This window comes from Schistocerca cancellata, chromosome 9 (genome assembly GCF_023864275.1).
Source record: "Schistocerca cancellata isolate TAMUIC-IGC-003103 chromosome 9, iqSchCanc2.1, whole genome shotgun sequence".
Taxonomy (NCBI): domain Eukaryota; kingdom Metazoa; phylum Arthropoda; class Insecta; order Orthoptera; family Acrididae; genus Schistocerca; species Schistocerca cancellata.
In genome coordinates, this window is record NC_064634.1 from 303,519,677 (window position 1) to 303,532,123 (window position 12,447).

The 12,447-nt window shown below is 44.0% G+C and overlaps 1 protein-coding gene across 1 annotated transcript in view; it reads left to right on the forward strand.

Moving 5' to 3' along the window:
- The window catches only part of LOC126101371 (uncharacterized), a 422,171-nt gene that overhangs the window by 346,223 nt on the left and 63,501 nt on the right, over window positions 1–12,447 (forward strand). The window contains exon 8 of the mRNA XM_049912038.1: window positions 6,199–6,506. Coding sequence (XP_049767995.1) covers window positions 6,199–6,506 — 308 coding nt within the window. The remainder of the gene's footprint in view (window positions 1–6,198; window positions 6,507–12,447) is intronic.

Genomic DNA, 12,447 nt, shown 5'->3' on the forward strand with positions numbered 1-12,447 from the left:
CGTTGCAGCACGCCACGGACATAGGCTGGTGGGAGCAGTATTATGCTATGGGAGACGTTCTCCTACCCTTTGTAGTGTTACGACGCATAGGTTTGTTTATAAATGATTTTCTTTTTGATATATGACCATGTGCAGACTTCGTCACCTACATCAGTTACAACCCACTTCAAAATGATTTATATTCTTTTTAAATTGTCACAGCATGGTTCTTAAACGAAACTGTAAAACATCAGTTGAGTCGTATGCAAAGAATTACATCACTCGGGCCAATTGGTTTTTGCGTAAACTTTTTCAATTTTTGACGTCGTTTGTTTCTCCTCAGAAATTATATTGACACACGTTATCTTGGTTTAATCGATATTAGAAGCACACATTGAATAAACTTTTCAGATTCAAAGTTGCGATAACCGCTGTCAAAATTCAATAATCCTGTCAAATATATTATTAATCAGTTCACATAATTCTTCATGAATAAATCCTCAGAACACGTGTTTCAACTTTAGTAGTATCCACTAATTTATTAGCTTCCTACATACATATGTGAACTTGAACGTTGACAAACTAGGACTGACATTTTCAATAAGATTAAGCTCTCTATGACGTCATTGTTAGACCAAAAAGAGTACAAAAAATTCATTTTCAATTTTTAGAAGCACGACGCAACAACTCGGTTCCAGGATCTTCTGTTGCTCTTTGGCTGTCGACCCGCGACGTACAGTGGCCAGCAATTTCCTCTCTGGTCGTGGCAGCGAAGATGCTGTCTCCGTTCGTTACGCCGCCCTCTCCGTACATGAAACATACAAAAAATACAAAAACTTTAGATAATTCATAGCTATTACAAAAATATTACAGAAATACATAAACAAAACTAAATTAAACTTATATTCACCTGCAAACTGGGCTGACACTGGTGGATGGGTGACGCTTCAATTTCGCGTCCCACTACACCTTGTACGGGACCTGTGGTAGAAGTTGAAATCGTGCTGAGGCCTGAGAACTTCCTGCATCCCATCATGCTTTATGTCTTCCCCGACGGCGATCTCATGTTTCAGCAGTATAACTGACCGCGTCTCGGAGCCATAACCGTGCTACAGTGGTTTTAGCAGCGTTAAAGTAAACTTATTTTGATGTCTCGGCGACCAAATTCGCCTCGTGTAAGTCCTATGGAACCCCTCTGGATCTCCGGCTGGCGACACCACCGAGAACTCAAATCAGCGACCCGTTATTTTCGCGAATCACATGACCTGTGCGTAGACATGTAATGCCGCATTCCTTCACAAACCTACCAACAAACTGTCGGTTCCCTGATGTGCAGAATCAGTGACGTATTTCGTTCCAAAGACGGACAAATGAGCTATTAAGCAGGTGGTCATAATGTTTTGAATCATCAGTTTATGTCACATATTTTGGTACTCGCAAACTCATTCATCAAAACCTATAGATCAACTATCTATATGTATGTCAAGCCGGACGGCACTGCAGTGTGTCAAGATACGTGAAGATGTGATACCAGACCAAAAGCGATACCCCGTCCGGAAAAGTAATATGGTAATCTGGCTATAGACTCATAACATTAGAAACACTGACTTCAGCGAAATTTAAGTTTAAACTGCCAACATTAAACCATGAAATCCAGAACAAACGAAGTTATCAAAACAATTTTGCAAATGACACAAGAGCATGGTATCCCTTCATTTTAGAGCAGTATATAAATTACTGAATCCTCTCCCTTTAGTGTGTAATTAAGATTCATGCTTTCACTCATTATGTTGCTTGTATTTTGAATGCACCTTAAGATCTCGAAGTAGGGAAAAAAAACGGAAATGAACGTTTGGCGTCACTGGCCGGCTGCCCCGTGGCGGAGCAGGCCCGGCCGTCTTGGTGCAGGTCTCATTACATTCGACACCACAATGGGCGACCTGCGTGCCGGCTGGGGATGAAATGGTGTTGAAGACAGCACAACACCCAGTCTCTGAGAGGAGAAAATCCCCGACTCAGCCGGGAATTTTACCCGGGCCCGTAGGACGGCAATCCGTCACGCTGACCACTCAGCTATCGAGACGGACTCTTGAAATAGGATACAGGTAGTAAAAGAAAAATATGTTACAACGACTGAGGAGAATTTCATTTTATTTCGTTTACCGTAACTCTCGTATTCGCTCGGCACTGGGCTTTTCAGGGTTTTTGGAGTCCTTACGATGCGAGCTTTCCTCTGACTTGCGTTTTCTGTAATTACGAGACCATTTGCGAGTCATATGGGACGACAGCTTTCGTTAGTTTGTAAGCTTAATATCGATTTTCACTTATATTCCAGCGAATATTTTTATTGTCTCATGTTAGCCCTAGTAGTGTACCGCAAGCTCTTCAGAATGACACGAAAATCAATGCCCTCGCTAAACACGTTTCCAAGCTACACCAATTTATAGCTTTACACAAAGCTAATTCGTAACAATCCCCTCCTGCGGGAGGTTCGAGTCCCTCGAGTACGGGTGTGTGTGTTGTTCTTAGCTTAATTACTTTAAGTAGTGTATAAGTCTAGGGACCGATGGCCTAAGCAGTTTGGTCCATTAGGAATTCACACAAATTTGAACCTTTTCGTAACAACCATTCACCCGCATCTACACTTCTACGATGGGGTCACAGACAATGATCTGCCTGTTGTGGGCTCAGCAATTGTGTCGGCAGCTGGTGGTCTAGTGGATTCTCAGATGTGCTTCGAGAAATGCCAACAGCCGAGCATTCCATTGAAGTGGACGACCTTATGGCTGAAATTACCATAGACGATCTGGACGCAGTCCTAAAGTGTGGTGCAGTAAACAAATCTCCTGGACCGGACGGACTCCCTCTTGAGTTCTACCGTACCTTTGCTCCTGTCATGGGACCGACGTGGATACATGTGTACAACGAACACCTACCTTACAGGTCGCTACCGAGTTAACACAGCTTATTATGATACTCTTTCCAAAACTAAGTGGTGGTCTTAGACGACAAGGCTACCCGGCTTTGACATTATTGAACGCAAATTACAAAATCTTTGCACGTATCTTTCGTGTCCTCCTACAAGCGGCAATAAAGGACAAAACACATTTGGACCAAACGTGTCTAGGTGGGGAGAGCGACGTGCACACGGCGCTAGGGGCGTACAGGAATGTCATAGCAATGATGTCGGCATGCAGGTTACTAGGAGCCCTAGCGGCAGTAAATTTCGATCACGCTTTCGAGGGAGTGGACTATGTGTTTCTACACGCGCTCATGGAACAGGTGGGAATCCCTTTTATTTTTGTGGAGATGAACTTATGGTTGATTCAGGGCGCGCGCTCGCTCAGAACCCATCACCGTCCAGCGCTCAGTGAGACAAGGTTGCCCCCTTCGGCCATATTGTTCACAGTCACTCGTGAGCCCGCACTACGTGGCCCTCGACAGTGACTTGAAGGCGTCCAACTACGGACCGTATCTTTCCAACGCCGAGCATACGCCGACGACGTTCTTTTGGTCAAGTCAGGGGACGAAATCCAGGTGGCGCTGGAATAGCTTCAGCAGTACAGAACGGTGGCGCTGGAATGGCTTCGGCAGTACAGAACGTTGTGGGTAGTGTCACTAACCTACGAAAGACCCGATGTATGGAGGTGGGCAGAGGGCTGCCCTCTGGAACAGGAATGCCCATTACAAGTTTCCCACTCTCAGGTGTTTGGGCGTGGTGTTCCATGGAAACATACGACGTACAGCGGCGGATAATTATCGAGATTCTGCGGAAGATTCGCGTATTAGCAAGGCAACAGATATGTTCCAAAAAAAAAAAATGGGTCAAATGGCTCTGAGCACTATGGGACTTAACATCTATGGTCATCAGTCCCCTAGAACTTAGAACTACTTAAACCTAACTAACCTAAGGACATCACACAACACCCAGCCATCACGAGGCAGAGAAAATCCCTGACCCCGCCGGGAATCGAACCCGGGAACCCGGGCGTGGGAAGCGAGAACGCTACCGCACGACCACGAGATGCGGGCAGTATATCAGTGTTTTTTTGGCACTTTAATAGGTTACCTGCCGCACATACTGCCGTTGCCAATCACAATTGCCTCAAACCTACAGTCAGCACTTGGACATTTAGTGGGCGCTGACCTTCTCTTTAAAATTCGCTGCGATACCTTGACGCTACCACCGAGAGGAGGAGCCGGCATCGGCCTCGTAAACTTGAGGAACAGGGTGCGCGCGGTATTTCTTAGTAGGCTGCAGCGCTTTTGGAGAACCGAGCACGTCACCTTAATGGGCACTGTGATCGACGAAGTGTCCGGCCATTCATTCCGGAGGTGCGTGTGCCGGCCGGAGTGGCCGTGCGGTTCTAGGCGCTACCGTCTGGAAACGAGCGACCGCTACGGTCGCAGGTTCGAATCCTGCCTCGGGCATGGATGTGTGTGATGTCCTTAGGTTAGTTAGGTTTAAGTAGTTCTAAGTTCTAGGTGACTGATGACCTCAGATGTTAAGTCGCATAGTGCTAAGAGCCATTTTTTTTAACCGGAAGTGCGTGTGTTGTGGTATATAGTGGTGAACGGAAAATCCGCCAACGACTGTAGTCAGTTCACGTGGTCGACACACCGATATGCCCCCACGGCGCTGTCGTCGACTCCGACGAGCACCGTTTGGTTTGCGGCACGGCAGTCGAATGTTGGTTTCTCACGAAGAAAATGGCTCTGAGCACTATGGGACTTAACTACTGAGGTCATCAGTCCCCTAGAACTTAGAACTACTTAAACCTAACTAACCTAAGGACATCACACACATCCATGCCCGAGGCAGGATTCGAACCTGCGACCGTAGCGGTCGCGCAGTTCCAGACTGAAGCGCCTAGAACCGCTCGGCCACTCCGGCGGCCACGAAGAAAATGTTGGCGCTTTTAAGTGTATGGCACTCACAGCAATCAAAGCTGACGACCTACTCTTTCCGGACAAAATAACTTTGCCATCGCCCAAAATCCATGAACTGGATAAAAGGGATGGCGACGTATTATCTGTATCGCACCGTTGACAAAAAGTCTGGTACACACGTAAAATACAGAACATGTTTTGCAAATTATTTGGATTCGTTATTCGTGGAGTCTCCGGGTAGCTGGGATGTTCCGGACGCGAAAAGTGAAGGGAGAAAACAGAGCGAGATTCAGGAACTTATCTTTATGCCTGATGTACTCAGCGAACTATATATCATTTTTAAGTTAGGAAGAAGCCAACCTGGATACACGCCAACAGCGCCGTTGCAGGATCCCGTTTTTTGTTAGTGAATTCGTTACATTTAGATGGCATTGGGAGCCATTTTACGTTTCGTTGTTTTGAATGGCATCTTTAGTTTCTTTATGTTACGTTTTGCACCCGTAGATCGCAAAACAACAAGAAAAATTAAGTAAATACACAAAAATAAAAAAAATCATTTCATTCCTTGGACGGGAGGGGGGGAGACACTGTGGCCAGGCTCCGGGTTGCGGCCCCCGTCCAGTCTGCCTCTGCCAACCCACGACCTGATCCCTTAAAATGCTAGTAAAAAAAGAGGTGGGTAGCGTTGCTGCTTCTATATAGTGGGGTCCCGGGTTAAATTCCCAATCGGGCCGGAGGTATTATCCATCCTGTGCCGGGGTGACGGCCGCGCGGGGTAACCCGCGGTCAAAGGCGTCTTGTCACGGTTGGCGCAGCTCCCCCGTCGGAGGTTTGAATCCTCCCTCGGGCATGGGTGCATGTGTTGTCCTTAGCGTAAATTAGTTTAAGCTAGATTAAGCAGCGTGTAAGCCTAGGGACCAATGACCTCGGCATTTGGTCCCATTGGAACTTATGAAAAATTTCCAAATTTTCCGGGATGGTGTGTTGTCATCATCATTTCATCTTCATCATCATCATCGACGAAGTGCCGTCAAATAAAAGGATTTGCACTAGGCGGACGAACAACTCCAGGTGGGATCTCCCAAACAGTAATGTCATATGATCATTTCATTTCAACCATTGTTAACGCTTTATTAGTCTCGCAGCTATTAGCGTATGAAATCTGACGATATTTTGTCATACACGAAGGTTCGACCTACGAGCGAATAGACGTTCCCACGTTAAAACTAATAATAAGCATGTTGATGACGAGCTTCGGAAACTCACTTTGACGCGATGAAGCCACATAGTGGTGAATAACCAAAATGAAGTGCCTGATCTCGCCGACAGGTGAACCTGAGCCCCGCACTGGGCAACGACTGCGACGTGGACGCGGCGGTGAAGAAGCCGATGCTTCACGACATGTTCGACCTGCTAGGACTGCCCGTCTGCAACACGGGGCTGTCGCTGTTCGCCGTGTTCAGCGTGGCGCCGGCGTTGGCGGGCGGCGGGGGCGGCGGCGACGGCGCCAGCGGTTGCGGCTGCAGCGGCAGCTCGGGGGACGAGTCGGAGGAGGCGGGGGCGGCCTCGCTGGAGGCGGACGCCGGGGGCCGGCGGGGGCCCGGCTCCGCCATCGCCGTCGTCACCGCCGCCAGCAGGTGCGTCTCATAACGGAACGCGAGGGGAGCAACGGCCGCGTCAACACCTCTGGACGCCTAACGTAGAAATACCATATATATGTACTCTGTAAGCCACTGTACAGTGCTTTGTGGAGGATACCTTGCATACATACATCTCTGATAAAATGTTTAGATGCTTTCTATCGGCTTCAATCTCTTCATCTCTGTCTCGAATGAAAAACAGCCCACAGTGCAACTGTGCGCGGTTTTTGATTCGAGACAATTTCGTAACGGTTGCTGGTGTTGCTGCCACGATGAAAATAACTCTTCGTCTCTCTTTTTAAAATCTACTTATGATAGGGAAAGACAGTCGATTTTCACAATTTTAAATCGAATAATTAGAGCGTTAAATCCGCAATGCCATCACACTGACGGAAAAAAAAATCGCACACCAAGAAGGAGTTGTACGACATAACTGGAAGTTGGTAGGCTTGTCTCTACAGGTGAAAGATGATGTCCATTCAGATTTGGCGCTAGTAGTGTCACTGCGAGGATGCAAATGAGGATTGCTTTAAATACACGCCGTAACGGACGTGAGCGTTAGTAACCTTCGAAATATGGCATGGTGAGTTGAAGACGTCATTATCACCACCTCACTGAATCTGAACGAGATCGTGTAATAGGGCTACGAGAAGCTGCAAGCTCCTTCTACTATATTACTGAAAGACTTGGGAGGGATGTAGCTACTCTCTGAGCGTGGGGTTGATCTGAGCTTCTGTTATTCTGCGCAACGGATTAATCTGAGATGTACCCTTTACCCTGTGGCTCCTGCAAGATGCAATTTCCACCCCCACACTGCTACAGAAGTCAGACAGACGCTCCTAACGTTCTAAAGAGAAATACCTTTCAGAAATAAAAATCTTCTGGAGTCGTCCGCTGTAAGGAAATGACACAAAAATTCACAAAATTCCTTACGTAACTAGTGGGATACTTGGGTAACATGTAAGAAAAACATGAAACTAACGAAAGTTATTATTTATTTTGCAAAAATTCTAAGAAATCACAATGGCACTTTTAGTTATGAATTGAACAAGTTATATCCTGATCCTTTTCGGAATGTGAAGTTACCCCTCAAGGATAGGATTCACTAATGAAATTTCTCTACAAAGTTTAAGATGGTTGTTGACTTGGCAGAATGGCTGAGAGGCGCGCCTACTCAACTTGAATAATTATCCTTTAGAATGTTGCTAGGTACGGTCGAAGCTGTCGTGTGTGAAATGCAGTAAAGTGTACTGTTGTGGGGGAAATATGGGGCTCGCAATAGCTGTAGCACACAATACCGTAAGCTGCGATGACTTCTGTCTGCGCCACTCACTGCTGACAAATAAGATAACTCTCGTTCTATCTGGATTGACCTTCGCCAATCAAACTCTCCCTACGCCTTGATGAAGTCAAGGATTCCTATTCGCCCCTAGTCTAACTATTGGCGTGGTACACCAGTCAGATAACCAGTCCACCGGGATGCCACTCAAAAATTCGCTCGCAGGCATTTAACTATAACTCTGTCCGTTCAAACCGCACAATAAGTGTGTCGGCCAACACAGTGAACAACGCTTAATCGCAACGACTCAATATAGAGAGTCACACTTTGATTTGCTCTCGACAGAGGTGCTCTCCCAGTGAAGTACTGAGGAGAGACTTGTTCCTCGCTCCAAGAGCGACAACGGAACAGCGCCTCTCCACGCCAGACGAGAAGGGGTATATCTTTCGATCTCCTCCATTCCTCCTTCAGCTCAAGGCGTCAGAAATATCGTCTGCCAATCAGCATTGCTCTTCTAACATGGGAGAATGACGTTTCGTTTAAGGCGACCAATCCGGAAACCTGTAGCATTGGCGTTGGAAGTTTGCTGTCTCCCTGTGAAAATCTCTGAGACTGCGTGCTATGTGTAAAGAATACGTAGGCTGGTCGCTCCCACACAATGTAGCGGAATTTGCTTTTAAGCCGAACATGGGCTCATTCCCCCTTTGCACTCGGGCCAACGCTGTCTGCTCCACTACTTGTTATTTGCATATCGTGTACATGAATTCATACAACATTGACTTTATCTTATCGAGTTTATGTTCGAATGAAACGTCTTGATGTGCGGAATATGATTGTGAGGGCGGAATATGTAAGCAATGAAGGTCAGGAGACCACAACGTCTTACATACCTCTGTCCTTCCGACAAAATTTTTGTCTGGGGTTTGTCAATGCCAAGGAAAACATTGACAAAGTCAGGCAAAAATTGTTCTTTTAGATTTTCCAATAAACTTTTCTCAGCCATTCTTAACTATTTTTTCTAATGATTTTCTTTATAGCTATTGTTTCTATTTTTTAATTCTACAATTTATGTTTTGTTATTAGGCAAATATAGACTTTACAAAGGTTGTTATTCTTTGTCGTTGCTATTACGTGTCACTGTTTTTCTTTTTCATTTCCAAAAATTTGTTTTTACAATATTAATTTTTTTTTTTAAACTCGTAAGTGTACAGTGTATTATGTCTTGGTGTGGTTATCTCTTTTCTTTAGTTATCCTTTGTGTAAATGCTCGCAAAAGCTCTGTTGTGTTACTTTGTTTTATTTATTTAGGCATTATCTTTTTCTTTAGGTGTCACTGGTTTTTTTTTTTTTTTTTTTTTTTTTTTTTTTTTTTTTTTTTTTTGTAAGAATGAAGAAGCGTTTCCTCTTAATTCTATCCTCGGTATTAATATTATTACCCCAAAAGGTGTTTTTGAATGTTACTTAAAGAAGAAAAATCCTGCATAAATCCTTTTCTAATTTTACGTATAAAAGAAATAAACAGACTTTCCATGAGTTTGTGAGATTACATAACTATACTAACTAAGTTTCTTTAGAGAAGGTTTAAGGTATCTATAAATTGTGGACTTTACATACATAATAAAAATAATTACTTTCACAAGAAAGGAAAAAGGTACTTTTACAAATATATCATTTTCTTAACTCTACATTTGTGTTATATCAGTCTTTTCCTTTTTTTTCTTGCGTCAGTTTCTGTGCTCGACGATCCCCACTGAAATACTGGAAGGCGTCGACTCATTTGTATGGGTGTCACAAATCATGAGAGAAGCACTCTAGCCTACAATGCCGGGTCTTACTTGTTGACATCGTCATCATGGAGTGGTACTTTTAACCGATGATGATGACTGTGGTTTACTGCATAAACAGTGATGTCTTGGTAATCCTTTGCTGTCACACCTGGGGCGGTATGGCTGTTCGATGATTGTAGTTGCCTACCGTCGATCGTCACCCAATATTGTGCTGTGACGTCTTGGTACTTCACACCTGGTTCGGTGATTTGATGATGTGGTAGGGAGAATAATGTTCATTTTGCTGAATCAATTTCTAGATAATGTTGGTTGGTACTACTTAATATTCCGTTTGCCATTCGCTTGTATTTGTTTGAAGATTCAAGGTTTATTTTTGGAGAGGTGGTTGTAGTAGTTGCTGTGCCTCAGAGTTTATGGAAAGACGTTTGTGGCAATTTGCTTTGTAGGATATGAGAGAAAGGTATCTTGCTGTCTTCTGCCCTTCTTCATCTTGCATCTTCTGTTCTTCTCTTCTTTATTGCATTCTTCTGTTCTTCTTGAGCTAGGAATATGTGAATTTTAGTGTAGGAGTGATATAGGATTTGTGGGATTTGACTGCCTTTCCAACTGTTACTTGATGAGTTTGTAGATCTTAGTGATTTTTTGTACCTCCATTGTCGTCTCGTCGTATTATGATTCTCCCCACTCTCTTCCGTTGTGTAGCAGTGACGTGACATATGAAATGTCCGTGCTGCGCGTTGTCCTCCCGAAGTCCAACCTGGTTGCAACCTGCATTTCCAGTGTGGCGTTGGTCTTCATGTTGTTGTTATTGCCCAAAGTGCTTTCTCAACATGTCTGTACCCTCTCCATCGCTATCTCGAAGCATCTGGTGTTAAGGGAGCTGGTGATTGGTGTTGGTGGCGATGTCCCTCTGACGCGTGGAAATATTTACAATTTTTGTTTTACATATATTTGTTATTTACAAAAAAATTCTGATTTTATATAATGCAAAAAATTTTCTGATAGTGGCAAAAATTATTGTATGTATATGATTTCTTTTCTTTATTGTAATTATGTCCTACCACTTCTTCATTCTTTTAATTGTTGTGTACCATTCATTGTTTGTGTGCATATTACAAGAGATTGTTAGTGTGTAGTGTTTCTCTCTTTCTTTTAATTGATGTGTTATTTTGTTGATTCTATTAATTTAACTATTATTTAGTGATTAGTATAAGATAGGGTGGACGTTAGGTTGCCTAACCTCTTCCGCAATTTTTCAATTCAATCTTTACGTTTTGCAGTGTTTGGTGGCCTCATTTCTATTTCTGGTTTCCCTATGCTGTGTTGTTCTTGTCTTTGTGGACCATAATTTCCTCGGTAATTACTCGCGCCCTGGTCTCGCCAGTTGCTGTTTCTAACATCGAGCGCCCATAAGGCCCCCCCCCCCCCCCCCCCAACATCGTGACCTCTTTCAAAGTACCCTTGATCGTTGGCATTTTGATTCCTAAACCCATATCCGCCACTGTATGAGTGTCCATTACCGTTCCTATTTCGGTACCAATTATTCTGGTTATCGTTTCTATGCCAACTGTCTCCATTGTGCCACTGTCCTTGTCTGTTAAATTGCCTGAAATTATTGGTGTTACGATTACGATTATTATTATTACTGGAATATTCGTTCCTAGTCCTCTCCTTTTGCTGTTCCCTTTCCTTTGTTTTTTCTTTCACCTCGTCTTCTTTAAACATAAATTCAAGTTCCCTTAAGACCTCTTTGCATTCTTCGGTACTTTCATTTTTTCCTACTGTCGCCTGCTGATACTTTACCGGTAATTTCTTTCTACATAGACGTATCAGCTCTCCGTTACTGTATGGTTTGTCTAGGCATTGATTCTTTTTGTCCATTGTATCAAAGATTTTTACCACGCTTTTCTCTCCTGAGTTTTCATATGGTGTCATCTGAAGTAACTCGTATCTAATTTTGTTTTGCGCCTCCTTGGACCAATATCTTTCGAGAAATGCTGTTCTGAACTGTGGGTAAGGCGTACAGGTAGCCGCGATCTTTTGCATCACCTCTGCTACTGACGCTGACAAGTGTGCACAAATGAAGTTAAGTTTGTGAGCTACGCTCCAATGGTTTGGTAAGCCTACTTGAAACTGGTGGATGAATGTGCGTGCATGCAAACTACCGCCTTCTTCCGTGAATTGTTGAAATTTTCTGACTGTAAGGAAGTGGTCTGTATCATATCTACTCATAAATCCGGTTTGTGGCTGATTCATGGACTCAAATAATCTGCCACTGCTTGTGTCGTCGTGTTTATTCTCTGGTAACCTACTGCCTGTCTGCCTATTCTCAATTTCCTGACTCATATCCGCGTCATATCGTATCATTGGTGAACAAAAATGTTATTCGTGTGTTTCTACTCTCGTCGTTCGTGGTATAGTACCTGTGCTGCTATTATGTTGTGTCGTTGGATTTACTGGTTCAGCTGCCTGTCTTTCGGTTGGTATCGGCTGAATGTATGTGTCCCGTTTTTCTAGGTACTGTGCATCGTCCTGTGGCATGTCATGTATTACTTTAATCGGGGTTTTCTGTTTCGATTTCTGCGCGAGGGTTACGTCTAGCCTTGGTTCTACTTCACCTTCTTAGACGGCGCGTGTTCGTGCACTGAATTAATGCTTGACGCGTCAGTTGTTTCGCTACAGGTGTAATCGGTCTCGATCTTTTCTTCGATAGTTTATATCAACTCTGTTCTAAGCTTTTCAAACTGATCTTTGTTTTTAAGTTCTTTTTTATTGATCCACTGATCATATTTTTTCAGTGCAACCTATGCGACCTTGCTTTGAATTGCTTGTTCTTCCGAAATTTGTATTGCTGTTCGAGTGGCTTTTTTCG